At 34.4% G+C, this 17,239-nt stretch overlaps 1 protein-coding gene across 1 annotated transcript in view; it reads left to right on the top strand.

The window, feature by feature from the left end:
* Positions 1-17,239, top strand: part of LOC132701463 (sodium/potassium-transporting ATPase subunit alpha-like) — an 87,671-nt gene that overhangs the window by 56,925 nt on the left and 13,507 nt on the right. The window contains exons 9-13 of the mRNA XM_060669399.1: positions 446-519; positions 4,679-4,988; positions 11,374-11,635; positions 14,303-14,575; positions 15,450-15,695. Of these exons, the coding sequence (XP_060525382.1) occupies positions 446-519; positions 4,679-4,988; positions 11,374-11,635; positions 14,303-14,575; positions 15,450-15,695 (1,165 nt within the window). The remainder of the gene's footprint in view (positions 1-445; positions 520-4,678; positions 4,989-11,373; positions 11,636-14,302; positions 14,576-15,449; positions 15,696-17,239) is intronic.

The raw sequence follows: 17,239 nt of genomic DNA, 5'->3' as shown, positions 1-17,239 counted from the left end.
GTTGTCAAAAAAAAACATTAAATGCAAAGATATCACTTTCATTGCAACAACGGATAGTAAAAAAGAAAATAAAAACTCGAAATAATATTAAATATTTAGGAATATTTTCAGCATACCGGCTATACTTAAATCCCTAGTTTTACTTCCTTTTGGGTGGGAGGACAAAAAGTAGATGTCGATCCAAATTTCTTTTTGTAAATAGAACACAGTTTTTTAGTTTCTATTTTCGAATTCTGGATGAAATTTCGTGCATAATTCATAGCAGCATATCTATATCTATTTCTTACTTCAAAAATTATTATAGTTCAATATAAACGATGAAACTTTCGTATTTGCACTTGTTTTGTATATCAGTATGTATCTATGAGTGACGCAGTATCTTTTATATTAACAGGACTCTAAAATTACACTGCTTTTTGGGCTTAATAATGTTTTTCTTTTCCAGATTAGTATTCATGCCATGGAGGACGGCCATGTTCTTGTTGTTATGAAAGGAGCACCCGAACGTATTTTGGCTAGGTAGTTATTTATCAGCATGAGTTGTAGATATCTAGTGTTTAAAATGCGACTTGGTATCCCGTTAAAGAAAACGGCGACTCGAACGAGAATGTGTGAATTCGCGCTCTTGATTATAATCTATTTTGTGAAAGGTGGCATTGATCGAGGGGTAACTCACAGTGGTATTATGGTGTACACTATGAAGGAATTCCCAAGAACTCAAGCATCAAAATGCAATTTGTGTTTCGAGGTATTATTGTCACCAGTGGGGCTTCGGGTGGTATTAAAAAAATAAGGCACTGATTTCTTTATAAATAAAAATCATTTTGGAAATTCTCATTCAATTTGGAATAAATTTGAACTCTTCCTTTCTTTTTCGTGGCCAGTCTAGCGTAAAAAAAAATCTTTTTTTTACTCACTGCTCTAAAAGATGCTATTATGCACAGATCAAGGGTACAAAATTGTTGTTATTCTAGGATGTGTGTGAGAACGATCGAACATTTTTGGTAGATTTTAGCAACATTATTTTGACTTTTTCCAGTTGTGATAGCCACCTCGACTTCATTAAACATTCTTTTGAGCTAATAGAGCGTTTCCTACTGTCGTAGATCACGAGTTTAATTGCGATTTTAGTAGTAACCACTTCGCTTTGTTTTAATCTGAACGACCGTTTCAATTTGCTATATAATTAAAAATCCTTAATCAATAGGTGATGCTGATTTTTGCTGTTGATCTGGAAAGAAAACATATCTACTCGTATTAATTAAAGACATCATGACAAACCACATAAAAATAATCGAAGACACCAATCAAACTCAACGTTATAATCGGTCTCCCCAGCTTCGACCACTTTTAATGAGACGCAAATTACAACAGTAATTGAGATAAAAAAAAAGGTTTATGAAAAAGTCAATTAATTTGTATTTTTAAAAGAAATATTAGAAAAAATATTACTAAAAACACGATTGCACCAGCGACCACCTCATTGCAGGCAGATGATATCCTACCACTACATCATCAATGTATCTGTAATTATGAAGCTATATTCTCTCATTTAAGCATAGAAATTATACCCTAAGTGCTCAGTCGACTTCCTTGATTGACTTTTTGTTTTGTATTTCCCAATTTTATTATTATTTAAATGGATAAATATTATTTTTTATAGTTGAATAGCTCATTTCAAACAGCATAAAAATCAAAAAGTATGAGTTTTTTGAAACACTAAAAACTAATAAATTAAAAATTGTATGTTTTGTTGGTACAAATAAATATTTAATATAACTACTATTCAGTTCTTCTACTCGATTTAGTTTATATCTAAGTCAACTTAAATACAAACCATAAAGGGACGTATATCAAATTTTTAGAAACTTCATTTAAAATGTCCTGATGGTAGTCTAATCAATAGTGTACAATTCTTTTTACTGAAAGAAGCAAAATGTTTAGCACCCAAGCTTCCCTCTAGCCACAGTGTAAAATGGACAACAATAAATTACTATATAAATATATATAATATATAATAAACTAAACAAATAAAATAAAAGTTTCATGACATAAATGTAATTTATGGTAGTGTTGGATAGTGTGGATACGTGGAACATAATATCTGTCAAATGGCCATATCGACTTTGCTGGCGGCACAAAATTCTATTGTTGAAGTTTTCCATTATTTTTGAACACATTTCTTGAGGTCATGATGTCACTTATTCTTTGATCATTTTCTTCTTTCAATTGTTGAATGGTTTGCGGTTCGTTTTCACGTAGCCTCAAAAAAAATCAAGCGGCCTCAAGTATTATGAACTTAAGTGACCAATTTACGTCTATATTCCTGGAGATAAGCCTCCTACCAAGCTGTGTATATCATAGATTTACTGTTTCACCTGCAACATGTCGCACTATCTAGTTAGGGCCACATATTCTCTATGTTCATGTCCATTCCTAAAAACCAAAAATCGCACCAAATTGGCGAACCGTCAATAAGTTCGATTCAACAACAACCAGGAGCAGGAGCAGGAGAAATCCAGAAATTATGTAAATGGTATTGTTCCTTCCTTTCTAGTGAATCATAATCAAGGAATCGACGCATAGTTGACCTTGGAATGCCAGTTAATTTCACTGTCCTCTCAGAGGCAGCTACCATGTCCTCTGACGTTTTAAAACACCTGCAGACAAATTTTCCATTAAAAAATAGTAATTATTAGCGGATTTTGTTTTAATTTTCTACGAGGTTAGCGCCAAAATTTCCCGGTCTGACATAGGTGCAGCTCCAGTATCACGATAAAACTTTATCTTCTTTTAAATATGTACCTTAGTAGGCTGCGAAAAGAAAAATTGAAGTCTTTCGTCAAATAGTTTTTTATTGACAGCATTTTAAACAAGACGTGTGCGAATAAATGTCGCACATAACGCAAATTGAGTATAGAGCAGTCATAAAGTTTTTGACAAAAGAAAGGTTTGCACCTAAAATTATTAAAGAAAGGCTGGATGGTGTGTACGGTCAAACTTCTCCTTCATATTCGGTAGTGAAACAATGGGCAAAACGTTTTCGAATTGGGCAGGAGTCCCTTGAAGATGATTCAAGAACTGGTCGACCAGTAGAGGTCATAACGGAAGATATTGTTGCGATTGTGGAAGAGGTGGTATTGAGTGATCGACGTTTAGAGGTCAAGGAAATCTCAGAAATTACTAAGCTTTCTGATACAAATTTTCGTCGAATCCTCCATGATCATTTAGATATGCATAAGGTTAGTGCAAGATGGGTTCCTAAAAACCTTTCGGCTATTCAAAAACAACGCCATGTCGAGTGTGGGCGCTTTTTTTTGGAACTCTGTGGGTCGGAACCGAAGCCTGTGATAGAAACTATCGTGACGGGAGATGAAACTATGGTTCTCTATTGTGACCCTCGATCGAAAAAAGAATCAATGTAGCGTCGTAAGGGTGAAGCAATTCCCAGAAAATTCAGAGTCTGCCAGTCAACAAAAAAGGTGATTGCCATGATCTTTTGGGATTGTGAAGGAATTCTTTTGATAGATTTTAAAGAAACTAATACCACTGTCAATGGTAAATATTACGCAACATTATTACATAAATTGCGAGACTGCATACGTGTAAAACATCGAGGAAAACTGACCAGAGGCTTGCGTCTTTTGCACGATAACGCATCTGTCCATACTGCTGGTGTTGCATAAGCTGCCATTTTAGAGTGTGGGTTCCAACAGATAGATGATCCTCCTTATATATGGCCCCCAGCGACTATTATTTGTTTGGACATTTGAAAAAGGACTTACGTGGACGGCGGTTTAACGACGAAGTTGAGTTAAAAGAGGCTGTTTTAGGTTATTTTGCAGACAAACCAAAAGAATATTTTTTTAAAGGGATTGAGTTGTTAATTAAGAAATGTAATAAGTGTATTGAAGTTAAGGGGAATTATATTGAAAAATAATAAAAAAATGTTACTCTACCTTGTTTCTTTCATATTCAGGCCGGGAAATTTTGGCGTTGCCCTCGTACGTCCTAGGAACGTTATAGTAATAGATATTTTTTCAAAAAGTTTTTTAAATTTAAATATGTAGAAACAATATGTACAATTGTCCGATGATAAAGACAAAGATATGAGTATTACATAAATTTTACCTTCGTAGACTCGTAAAGCGTTTCTTTTGAAGCGCATCTTCAAATGACAATTTCTGATACATTACTGTCCGTAGTAGAAATTTTCTTGAACCCATGGTTTAAACGTAACAAATAATAACTGTCACGCCCTTAATCTCGCAAATGATTTTAAAATTTTGAAGGTGTCGATACTACTAAAATAAAAATACCTCCCTGTACTGATGGCTTCTAAATCGCCATTTTATCGATTTATTACTCCGTTTATTCAGGGCTAATTATGGCCACGTGTCGTGTGCAAGTGACAACCGAACCTGTACCACCTACTTTTTAAACTTTAGTAACGAACTTTATGGGTTAAAAGGAGAAAGTTGGAAAAAATAAGATGTGCTAAAAGTCGTTATTATTTTAATTTCAATCGACAGAACCGCTTAATATTTGGCTGATGTTTAATGCAATATATTTCTATAAAGTCGCCAGAACGGGATTTTGATTAATTCACGTGTTGCGGTTCATGCCCCAAATTATTTCTTACCTAATTCGGCGATACATAATAATGCTTCTGTTGCAGGTGTTCCCACATTTGCAGCGAATCTGGCACGAAAGAAATGACTGACGAAATGCGGGAAGTTTGCGACAAAGCGTGTACAGAACTAGCGGAGAAAGGAGAAAGAGTCTTGGGTTTCGCCGACTTGGTTTTGGATAGTTCTTACACGAAAGATTACAAATTCTGTGCCGAACCTCCTAATTTCCCGCGCACCAACCTCAGATTTGTAGGTTTTATGTCCTTGATAGATCCCCCGAGACCGCAAGTGCCCGATGCCGTGGAACGTTGTAGAAGTGCTGGAATTCGGGTGGTCATGGTCACAGGAGATCATCCTGTAAGGAGATTTTAAGTGTTGAGTGTTTTGAATAATATTCTTTATAAAAGTCATAAGGTTTCCAAACGAAATGGTAACTGCTTTAATCATTTTTCAACTAAAGAGAACTGGAGAAGATTAACAATTCAGATTTTGTTATTATAGGACGACACTTTACCTCAGAACCTGTAAAAAAAACCTAACTATCTTTTTTAAGTTTTAGTGTTTATTTTTCGTGTACTCTTTTAAAGTGTGATAATTTTTTCTGCAGAGTTTCCAGTTATATTTTGACACCCATTCGCAAAGTTTATTAAATGGGAAAGACAAAAACTTGTTATACGAAAGTTGTATGACTTTTTTTTATTATCTTCTGAACGTCCCAATAATACAAACAAATGAACGCCACAAATGTTTAGAAAATTAAGAATTTTCCTTTTTTAATGACACAAACTTCATAGTTCTACTCAAGATGAAAGTACTTTTCAACTCAATTTCAAATATATTATACATTGGTATTTGCTTTAGCCTTTGCCTTGGAAAAAAAACTTGGAAAAATATATTGATTTACAAATTTTTCACGTAATCTCCATAGTTTGCTCTGCAGTTGAACAAGTATTTTATTAACATACTTATGATTGCACTCAAAACAAATTCGGAATGATTTCTGTTAAGCAAATATATTTAGTTATTAATTACTTGTTTTAAAATATTTATATTTTTTGGTCCCTCGTTATATTCCATGCAGTATTAAAAATATCGTCATCAAGATTTGACATGTACGAAATTTATACATTAAACATCATCAATTCTTTTTTGTTATTAAAAGGAATGTTATCTGCAGAGGCACAGAACGCCTGGAATAAAGATATTAAACAATTTAGAGAACATTTTTATAGAAAAAAATGAAATCACTTCTTCCTGATAGAATAAGTTTGTTGGAATCTTCAAAAGTAAAGAGCAATATTTTTCAGATGAGTGTACTATGTTATACTATTATTCCCTAGTTTGTATTGAATTGCTATCGAATTGGGTGAAACCCCGCTTTTCTGTTTTCCTATTTTTTTTTCATTGAGTTTATTAGTTTTTTTTTAATATATGTGCTTTTTTAACTAACTATAGTGTTTTTTCTTGTAAGTATTAAAATGCAAATCTTTTCTGCCATGTTTATGAGCAAATCCACCAGTGTGCGACGTATTCATTTTCAAACAAAACCCAGAAATGAAAATTAACCTTAATTTTAAAATTTTCACAATTAAATACATACGTTACACCTCCGTTCAAAGATACCATCTGTTAAGACCGTATAGACTATTTTTAAAATCAACTGTAGTACAGTGAAGCGGTGTGAAGACCCCAGTAAATTTTCTTTGCCTTGAATAGCGATTGTGGTGCCCCCTGCTCGGTTTCTTATTTGTGTCACCAAGGTTGCCACATACATTTAACGGTTCGACTCGCACGGTAAATCAATAAGTCTTAGCCATTCTCTTGCATTGCCGGTTTTCTCATATTCTCATTACGAGGGATGATCCATGTGTAACATTTAGCTCAGGTTCTATCATCATCAATGGTTGCAAAATCATATTGTTTCTCTGCAAATGTTTTATATTACCTAAACAAGTAAGTAGAGAAAAGTTTGTTGATGAATGGGAATGGACGGATGAAGATGGAAGGAATGTAGTATTTTAACTGGCACTGCGGGCTTGTGATCATTATTATGAAATTGAAAGTAGCCATTAACTAAATTAAAAAACTTGGGTCACGTCAAAACGGGGCGGGTATGAGTTTAATAATTTAAAATAAGTGGGAAGAAATTGCCTTGTAGAGAAATGCTCCATGAAAAACAATTCTAAGCGTACCTTCCGAAACTGAGATGAATTTGACAGAGTGCAAGATCCCTAAGCGTTTTTTTTTTGGTTAGAAATTTTGTGTCTGAATTGGTCTGGATATTATAAATTCATAAAAATGAAAAATTATTAAATTAACAGTGAATTTAAGCAAACCAAGATATAGAGAATTATATGTGCATAACAACAATGAATACAGGAAACGTGAAATTAAAGCATTGATTTCTTGACCAAAAAGAATAAATATTCTGATTGACCTTGACCTTTTATTTAATGAATTTTAAGCATAAACTTGTGAAACTATGTACCTATAGAAGGACCTTCAATTTGTTATATACTACCTTAATTTATTTAACCTCTGTTAGCCACACTACTAATATAACCTGGTACTTGCCTCTGCAGTTCATTTAATCGATTCTTCTATGAAAACATAGCGCCGTGGAGTTGGGTCTACTGCGATGGAAATCCGATATACATTTCTCTCGTCAAACTCTAACATTTTTTAAGTCCTAACTTTCTGCTGGAGCTACTGAAACCTGTAAAGGTATTTCAGAAAAGTCTGTAGTAATAAAATTAAAAATTCTGTCCAAATTTTATCAATTTTTTGGGCTCTATTATTGTTTCTGATGTATATCGTCAGTCCGGTACTAATTAATAAGCTTTGTTGTCATTTCTGTCCACTTGGACCACGAGGACATGAATTCGGATTGTTTTAAGAATTATTTTTGTGAAATGATAAAATATCTTGTGGCTGATTCAGCTATCATTCACGACGTAGCCGCCCAGCAACTTATTAAAGAAAAGGTGAAAATGTGGGATCGTCATTACTTGATCGATTGGACCGTCAATTAATTATAACGTCAACTGGAAAGAACAGTTCCCCACTGTCTAATATTTTTCAGTCACGACGTACGTCGGTGCCCCTGACTTCTTCTACTATCTATTTTGACCTGCAATTAGTTGGATAAGTTGACACTTCTCATTACGCATCACATGTTTGCTTAGATTTCGCCAATCATCCTGTTTACTTTTTCAGAACTTAACTGAAACTCGTGCGTATTCTACTGTGTACTTGCTTATATATTGTACCATAGGGTTGGAGCTAAAGGAGGGACATGAACATTGTCTTAGATAACTGATTCCCATATTGGTGACAGATAAAGACTTGAGAAGAAGAACATTGTTTGATTGCTCATAGATTTCTATAGACTTTCAGATTTTTCGTTGGTATTGATTACATGCAAGAATTTCAGTTTTACCGAATAAAATTTGATGTTCGCTTTCGTGATTGTGTCTGGCAACTGGTGATGAGTTTATTTTTCTTAGTCTTAAAGCCCTTTCATGTTTGAGCATGGTTGATATTTTTCGTCCGGTTTCTCCAATGTTTTCTTTGCCTCATATGCATTGAATGCCATAACCTTCTCAAAGATGTTAAGATATTTCTTAAGAACTTTTGAACTTTTAAAATGTAACATCAAAACCAGATTTACCACTTGAACAAAAATCTTTCAACATCTTCAATCCATCAAAGACAAAATTCTGTTTCAGATGCTAGGAGTTCACAGTACAACTAGGCTCAAAGAACATGAAAGAGCCTTAAGACTACGACAAATAAGCTCATCAGTAGTTGCTAAATATAATCACGAAACCGTACATCAAATTTTATTCGGTAAAACTAAAATTCTTGCATGTAATCAATTCTCCTACCAACGAAAAAGAGTTTAGCGACCTAGGTTTTTCACGTTTCTTTTAGCTAAGCTTTGAAGAAGCCATCAACCGACGCAAAAGGAATCCAGAGGATTTGTAAATAGTATTACAATAGCCTGTTGAAGTTTCTTTAAAAAAAAAGAAGGACGCGGTGTTCTTTGTAACATGGCAAGCGTATGAGGTCCTGATGATACCGCACTCCACAAACTTATAATCATTTGGATATAGCATATGTCGATTTCTAGGCTTCCAATTAATATGAGAATCTTAAAACCTTAGGACCTTTTTGAGATGGTTTAAAACAGTTCTGACTTTTTCTATAAGGTATTTGATCTCCCGTGAGTGATTCTTTGTTCAGGTTGTTCAGGTTGCGGCCCAAATACCTTATTGTATCTGTTGTTTCCACGATTTCGTTATTGATCCTATACTGGTGGTCTCATCGTTTTTACTAACTAAAAGAATATATTTGCTTGAGGGTAGTAGGCAATGATTCAATAGAAATATTGCTGTTACTTTCCGTTTACAGTTTGATATTATTTTGTCATTACATTTTTTAGTGGAACGATTATGAAGCAAATCATTTTTAGTACTGCTCAATTCTACATCGAGTGATGGAGCCTCATCAATGCATATTATGTTTACTCTTTGACTGAGAGTTTTTATGATTCCTAGTTTGGTTGTTTCAAATGGTTAGACTCATAATCTAAATATCGTTCGGTAAATGTAGGTTTTCTATATACACTGATGTTGATAGAGCTATAATTTCTACTTAATAGGATATCTAGGCAGCCGTTCTTATCTTGCTCAACGTTAAATTTATTAAATTAAATTTATTATTTAATAAGATGCTAGAGAAAGGAGACTTGCTGTGTGTCGGTTCCATTTCAGCTGATGAAGGTATCGCCAAAATATCTAAGCTAGATCCTAGGTTTAACAATTGCCGCCTATATGAACCACCACATTTTTTTGGATTATAAATCAACAAAGAAAATGTACCACTCACTTCGAGGGATTTCCCAACCAGCAGCTTAAGTCGTCCAGCCATTTGTAGCGAACACTCTTTCATTTGTGAAGATCTCCGAGAATTTGGTAGATATTTTAAAAAACCTGAAAATATGTGCCTCAGACAAGTTTGTTAGCTTTGACGTGCAAAGTTTGTACAAAAACGTTCCCTTGGAGGAATCAAAGCCAGATTGAGGAATGATACGACACTTCCAGACAGAAATTTGCTACTGTTGGAAGGAGTGATGCGAGCTCTTTAAGTGCTGTCTACATATTTCTTACTTTCTTAAATACAAATTTTACGCAAAAGATGATGGCCTACCAATGGGTTTCCCCCTCTCTACGGTGGTAGCGAATCTATGAATGGAATGGTTTTAAACTCACCCTATAGATGCGGCAAATGCGGATCTCTTCTCGATATGTTGACCATCTGGAATGGAACCCACAGATGTCGCATACCCCTTAGCATTATCTGTTATGAGAACTATATTTCTACTTAAATTATTGTTGGTCTCCCATTTCTCCTAATGCTTTCTTCTGTTTGATTTAGCATTTGACTAATCAGTATGGAAGGTCTTGTGTCCATACGCACAGTGCAAATACAGATTAGTTGAGAGGCGAAACTCTTTGTCGCCGGTGACAGATTCTGGTATTAAAATTACAAAATATTTTGTTGATGTTGCGCCCTATTAAACCCCTTTTTTAAGTTGTTAAAAAAGTTTACGTCCCTGGCCCTTTCCATAAGAACTTGTATAGAAAATGGGGATTCCTGCGTTCTCATTCCACTTCTGATTCAGAACTTAACATTGCTTATGTTTTCTTCGAGTGCAGTCCAAGACTTGTCGAGTTTATAATACTGTAATATAGTGGGGCTGCTTATTCATGAAGATTTTGTTTCTCTGTTAGTTAGTTAGTTAGATCACCTAGTAGCAATTGCTTTCTTAGGAAGATAATCTCTCCAGGCAGTTCCCCATTTCAAATAATTTATTGAGAAGTTTTGTCAGGAATTTGAGTTGAAGCCGTTTCAAAAGTTTCAGTATTTCTGTCTGAATATTGTTCAGTCGGTTTGCTATATTTTTTGGTCCCGTTACTGTGTCCTGATTTGGTGTTATTTTTGGGCTCGAACCAGCATGGGCAATGGTTTCTGTTTGTTGCAATAAACCAATATAAAGCCGATTTACAAGCTATTGTCAGTACAGGCAGTTATTTTTATTTTGAATGTACCTGTACCTACACTGCCGCTCGAGAGAAGAATGCTACCAAACGCTTTGCTACTTTCAGCAAAAAACATTAAAAACTGTTCATTAGACTAAGATCACGATATGGCAAGTAATCCTTTTGAAAATGGGGCAAAAAATTCTCTTTTTCCAGATATCCTAATAGGCAGCGTAATAGTTTATGATAATGCTAATTATCACAGCACTTTGGTTAAAATAGTACCAACGATCAGCAGCAAAAAAGATGTATTGCAAGAGTTTTTTTATCAGCATCATTTTAAAGATACTTTTATAAAAAGAAAAACAACTATTTGAAGGTTTACAAATCAAATCGTATGATAAAACTTATTTGTAAAAAAAATATGCTTAGATTAAATTGATAATCGATAAGCGATTTAAATCTTACAGAAATGATGTGGTCTGAATTACAATTACAACAAAATTAGACGCAATAATATAAACTCAAAAATCTCCGTCCATGTAATTGATGCAATTAAAACTCAGTGTTAATTCACACTAGAGAGCAGCTGAAGTGGAAGATAATTACTTTGCACTTTTCTGACTTTAGCCTAAAAAATATTTACAAGCTCAGAAGTTTGCTGATTTATCTAGTAAGCTAGCATAAACTTTCTTTAGATTACAGCAAAGGCAATTGCCCGCGAAGTGGGCATAATAAGCTGCGAAGAAGTTATCGACGCGTTCAACATCAATATCATCGAAACGTTACCATCGAATTTGAAAAACAAGGCAATTGTTATCCACGGTTCGGCATTAAGGGACATGAATAACGACGAGCTGGACAGAATTCTTTACAACTTTAAAGAAATTGTATTCGCTAGGACTTCGCCCACTCAGAAGCTACATATTGTGGAAGGATGTCAACGCTTAGGAGAAATTGGTAAGGTGTTACGTTATAAATCGCCTTAGTTATGATGCATGCAAAATGTATAAAATATGTTTTGTTGGAGACTCGATTATGGAACCATAAAATCAATCAGATAAATGGGGCTCTTGCTTCGAAATGTTTTTAATATGATTACACTTCTGGCCTTATAGAAACTGGTAGTCAAGGTATTTATTTGAAGTATATTCGCCAATTTCTTGGAAACTTCTACATACATTTTATGTTCCATAGGTTATACAGGAATACACAGCTAAAGTGTATTTTTCTACTCCGGTCTGTAAAATACCTAAATACACACCGATCTAGCGTGCGGGAAGTGTTACTTTACCACGTCAGTTTCGTTTCCCACCAATCCGAGCCACTTCGGACATTTCCGGGATTTTACCGCACGGATTTGGGAGCAATCGGATGTTTTCGGAAATATTTCCCACACTTTGAATTTTGACCTTCGTCAATTCTGACGGTCATGCCAGTGAATATATTTGTGTTGTTTTGCGAAAATGTACCCAAAAACTAACGGTCGTAGAAAAATTATTAATTATTATTAACTCACTCGTTTATTAAAAACTCGCTCCGTTGCGCTCCGCTCGTGTCAAATAAATTCGTGAGTCAGTTGCCGTTTACAGCACTTGTTGTATAATATACTATTCCCTACTTTGTACTGTAAAATACCGGTAGATTTAAAATATTGATATTTTGATGTTTGTCACTTCTTATGGCCACGTTACACGCTACTCAGTCAACGTATTCGTGCTGTTTGTAAATGTACCCAAGCTAATGGTCTTAGAAAAAGTAGTTCACAGGTTGAGTTACCACCCGTGCAGTAAACAGTTATAGTTATAGTTAAATAAATGAATGTGTCTAAGAATTATACAGTTGAATGCTGTTATAAGTAAAACTTTTTTTTATATAATGGTATTCTGTGCTTCTGTAATAAAAATTTTAATTTTTAATTTCTAGAATCCCTGCATATCAAAGTTCAGCTTAAAATTATTTTTCTAAGATAAGAGAAGAGCTTCTTGCTAAACTATGTACCTACCAAACAACCCAAAAGATTAATCCTTCGATAAAACCCGTCCTTTTACTCTATTTTCTAGACGCATGTTTAAAAAAAATAAGTTCGGTGCAAACTTACACACACATTCACATAAGTATATATTATTACTAACTATTTCTCTCCAGCTATTAGTTAAAATATTAAACTTGCAGATATCATCATCGCACTTTTTCAAGTCACCCCTGAATGCGGGTCCATCTTGGGTCTTTCACACTATATATAATAATAATTGCAATAATACTCTTTATTCGTTAACATGCAAAATTTTACAGAATATCGTAAGGTAGGGGCGAGTGTCAGATTAGATATACACATATTACAACGAATAGAAAACTTTATATACAATATAGACAGACAATGAAAAACAAAGCTTTTGTAAAGGATTTACAACTAAAAATTATAAATAGCAAGAAAACTCGATATACATAGATGTTCCTGTGGTGAACAATGTGTTGCTTAAGTTCATGTTTAAAAGTAATTAAGTTGGGGAGGGAGTTTATTGTTCGCTTTGATAGAGTTATAGCTAAAGCAGCTTTTAAATTGGGCTGAATTATGATTGGTAACAGCGTGTATTAACCTAGTTAGATATGTGGGCTGTCCATTTCCATTTTAGTTCTGAATGTCTTTAAGTTATATTTAACTTACATGCTATCATGTTGTTTTTGATTAGACCTACAAATCTTATTTATATATATAAATGAACATTTTGTGCTTTTAAATTTTCTTGCTTACTTGCTTTTATATTGTTTGAGGAAGGGGGGTGGGCAGAGCTAAATTAGGGGCATAAACACCGTCTCGGATAACTGATTCCCATATTGGTGACCCGTAAAGACCTGAGTAGCGGTTAAGATTGTTAGGCTGCTTATAGATTTCTATAGACTCTAACAATCTTAACCGCGACTCAGGTATTTACCTGTCGCCGATATGGGAATCAGTCATCCGAGACGGTGTTTATGCCCCTTATTTAGCTCCACCCCCCTCAAAAATATAAAAGCAAGTACAGAGTAAATTTTTAAAAGAAACTTCCATAGGCTATTGTAATACTTTTTACAGAACTTCTGGATTCCTCCAGCGTCGGTTTTTGCTGAGTCGAACTTGCTGACGTTTCGCCACTCATCCTGTTGGCTTCTTCAGAGCTTGACTGAAACTGTCAACTAACCAAAACTGACAGTTTCAATCAAGCTCTGAAGAAGTCAACAGGATGATTGGCGAAACGCTAGCTAGTTCGAATCAATAGAAACCTACGCAGGATTAATCCAGGAGTTTTATAAAAAGTATTACAGTAGTCTGTAGAAGTTTCTTTGAAAAAAAAAATTGACGAATCTCTCTATTTATTTTGCAAAGAGAACTACGACCTTCTAATTAGGCTAACACAATCCAAAATGAGTGAGATCATAAGAACACTGAAATTATCGTTTCCTGCAAAGTCATCACATGACCTGTTGCATACTATATTTTTTCTACGACTATTAAATTCTGGGTAAATACTGTCAGTGTTTTAAGCTATCCGATCGCACCCAAACCCCTTGACCAATGCACACTTTGCAAGTGACTCAAAATAGAGTATTTTACAGCAATTTATAAAAACAGTACTATGGTTTTAGTTGCCGTTACCGGGGATGGTGTAAATGATGCTCCGGCTCTTAAGAAGGCAGATATTGGCATTGCGATGGGTATTTCGGGCTCCGAGGTATCCCAGCAGTCCGCTGACATGATATTGTTGGACGACAATTTTGCATCTATCATAACAGGGGTGGAAGAAGGCAGAAAAATTTTTGATAATTTAAAGAAATCGATTGCCTACACGTTGGCTTCGAATGTACCGGAAATCTTGCCATTTTTGGCTTTCGTATTATTAAACATTCCACTACCATTAGGTGAGTATTACCCTTGATCAAAAAGATCCTGGAATTTATTTAGAAAATTAAAAAAAAAATTAAACGTCTAAATCTATATTGTCACCTTCAAAGTAATCCCCATCGACTGCAACACTCTTATGCCAGCGCTTGATCCAATCCTAAAAACATTTTTTGTATTCTGGTTTCGGTATGTAAATCAGTGCTTCCTGGTATGTTTCCATTACTTCCTCTCGCCTGCTGATACGGGTTCCCCATAGTGTGTTTTTTTTACTCTATTGAACAGAAAGAAGTCCACAAGTTTTCTGCCCACAATTCTCGTCTTTTTCGGCAAATTGCTTCACGCAAACTTCTCCTAACGTCTGGCCTTCTGACAAAAATTCCTATACCGTTGCAATTCATGAAAACAGTAAGCATTTTCTCCTTTTAATAAATGTGGAATCTTATTTAGCATTGCAAATCATCTATTTTGCGACGTCAATACGGTCTCTTTTTGCATGAAACTGAGGACTTTTGGCACCAAGTTGGCTGCTACACTTTGGAAACCCAAATCATTAATCAAAATGTCTTTTCAAGTTTTCCGCTATCTCTGTGATGGTTAATTTGCGATTATTGAGCAACATTTCTGTTATTTCGTCAATGTTTCCGTAGGTTTTCTACTTCTACTAATCATTGTCGACACACTTTTCCAACATTTGCGACGCTCGTGCACCATTAAATCCGTTTTTAAAGCTAAATTTAATACATAATACAATAGATGTACCAACTTAACAAGAAAAAAAAACTAATATCAGAACAATGGGTGTGCCAAACATTGTTTATTTCGAGAACTTTTTGATCAAGGGGTTAACTGCCATTTTCCGGATAATCGGGTGACACGTTTTTGCAATTGCAGGTGTTATGGCTATTTTGTGTATAGACTTGTTAACTGATATGCTGCCAGCAATAAGTTTAGCCTACGAGAAAGCGGAAAGTGATATCATGCTTAGGCCGCCCCGAAATCCAAGAAAAGACAAGCTGGTTACCAGGAAATTATATTTTTTGGCTTATGGGCATATCGGACTGGTGGAAGCATTGGGAGGATTTTTCGTCTATTTCGCCATCATGGCGGAACACGGATTTATGCCCAGGAAACTGTTTGGTAAATATTTTTCATTATGAAATTTCACATACAGAGTGGCGGAAGTAGTTTGGCAAAATTTCCCATATTTCTTACTGTTTTAAAATAAATGTTTTAGTAGATATAGATAAAAAGTATTTTAAATTATAAAGAGGGTTTAATAAAATAAAATAAAAAAATAATAAACAACCCAATCCTTTGGCTACCTAAATCTATAAATAAAATATCTAAATTCTGAGGTTTTGAAGATACTAAATTTTAAGTTTTAAGCGCGGCCCACTGTGAATCCACAAACAGGTCCAATTTTTAATATCTTGCTCCGCGTTGGAGATATTCGAAAATGTTATTTTGGTCAACGTCTAAACAAGAATATTAAAAGTTGATCTTTGATTAATTGTAAAATGCTAAAATGGTAAAATGCGATTAAAAAGCGAGAAAATTAAAACAGTCCTATTGTCTGATTATTTGGCTCGTAGTAGCAGAGAAGTTGCTGCAGAGTTTAACGTCACACATGGAAAAGCAGCCGCTATAAATGCTGTTGTCAATGAATCTGACATTGTTATTAAAATGCATCCGAATAGCCAACCTCGGCGAATATTCCCGCGTCCTGAAAATAACGGTATACTAGAGGAAAATCGAGCAAAACTATACAAATTAGAAGATGTTTCATCCGTAACGAATTCAAACTTCATAAACCAAAGTTCTTACCATACATTAAAAGAAGGGAATGATAATAAAGATTTGATTATTGTTATTGAGCCCAAGATAATTTTGTAAATGACAAGCATTTATGACCAATGAGGTTCCACTCACCACCTCTCAAAATTTTAAATACTGGGTCAGAGATAATCCCCACATTCAAACCAGAAATTTCCTATGCGTTTTAGTGAAAAAAAGGGCCCTTGTGAACTCCAGCTTCCGAGTTTCCTGATATTACACCACTCTATTTTTCTTTTTGAGGAGTGAGAAAAATCAATTTTTTTTTTGCCAAAATAAGACAAGACTGTCACAAAATTAACAGTCTCAAACTGAGACGCGCATCCAGACGGAATCTTAAAAAAATAAAAAATGTATTGGAATAAATGAAGGACTAGTCGAGTGAGATGACATTTGATACAGTGTCATAATTATTTTTTTAAATTTAATTAGTTTCCTAATTAAAATTATTGTTTTTTTAAATTAAAATAATTATTCCTTTATGTTAGTGTAGTTTTACTGAAGAATCTAAATTACATCAAGAACACTATTAAATTGACCATATTTATTGATAATATGTATTGAATTTTCTTTCTATGGAACAGTAATTTCTGAAATAAAAAATCAGCTTTTAATAATTTTTATTTCCCGTTGTGTTTGTGGATTCACAGTAGACCGCGTTTAAAATTTAAATTTGGCTTGAATATCTTAAAAAAATGTGAACCATTAACCTATATGATAGTGCAAAACTTCAAATCTGTATTTATTTAGTTTGACAAAATAGAGGAGTGTCTTTATTTTAAATACAAAATCGCAGTGTTGTAGTTTCCATCGAAAAGTAGCAGTAACTTTAAATTTTTCAAAAGGAC

The sequence above is a fragment of the Cylas formicarius genome, unplaced genomic scaffold (genome assembly GCF_029955315.1).
Source record: "Cylas formicarius isolate icCylForm1 unplaced genomic scaffold, icCylForm1.1 PGA_scaffold_4__25_contigs__length_36172078, whole genome shotgun sequence".
In the NCBI taxonomy this organism is placed as follows: domain Eukaryota; kingdom Metazoa; phylum Arthropoda; class Insecta; order Coleoptera; family Brentidae; genus Cylas; species Cylas formicarius.
This window is presented reverse-complemented; position numbering and strand designations above follow the sequence as displayed.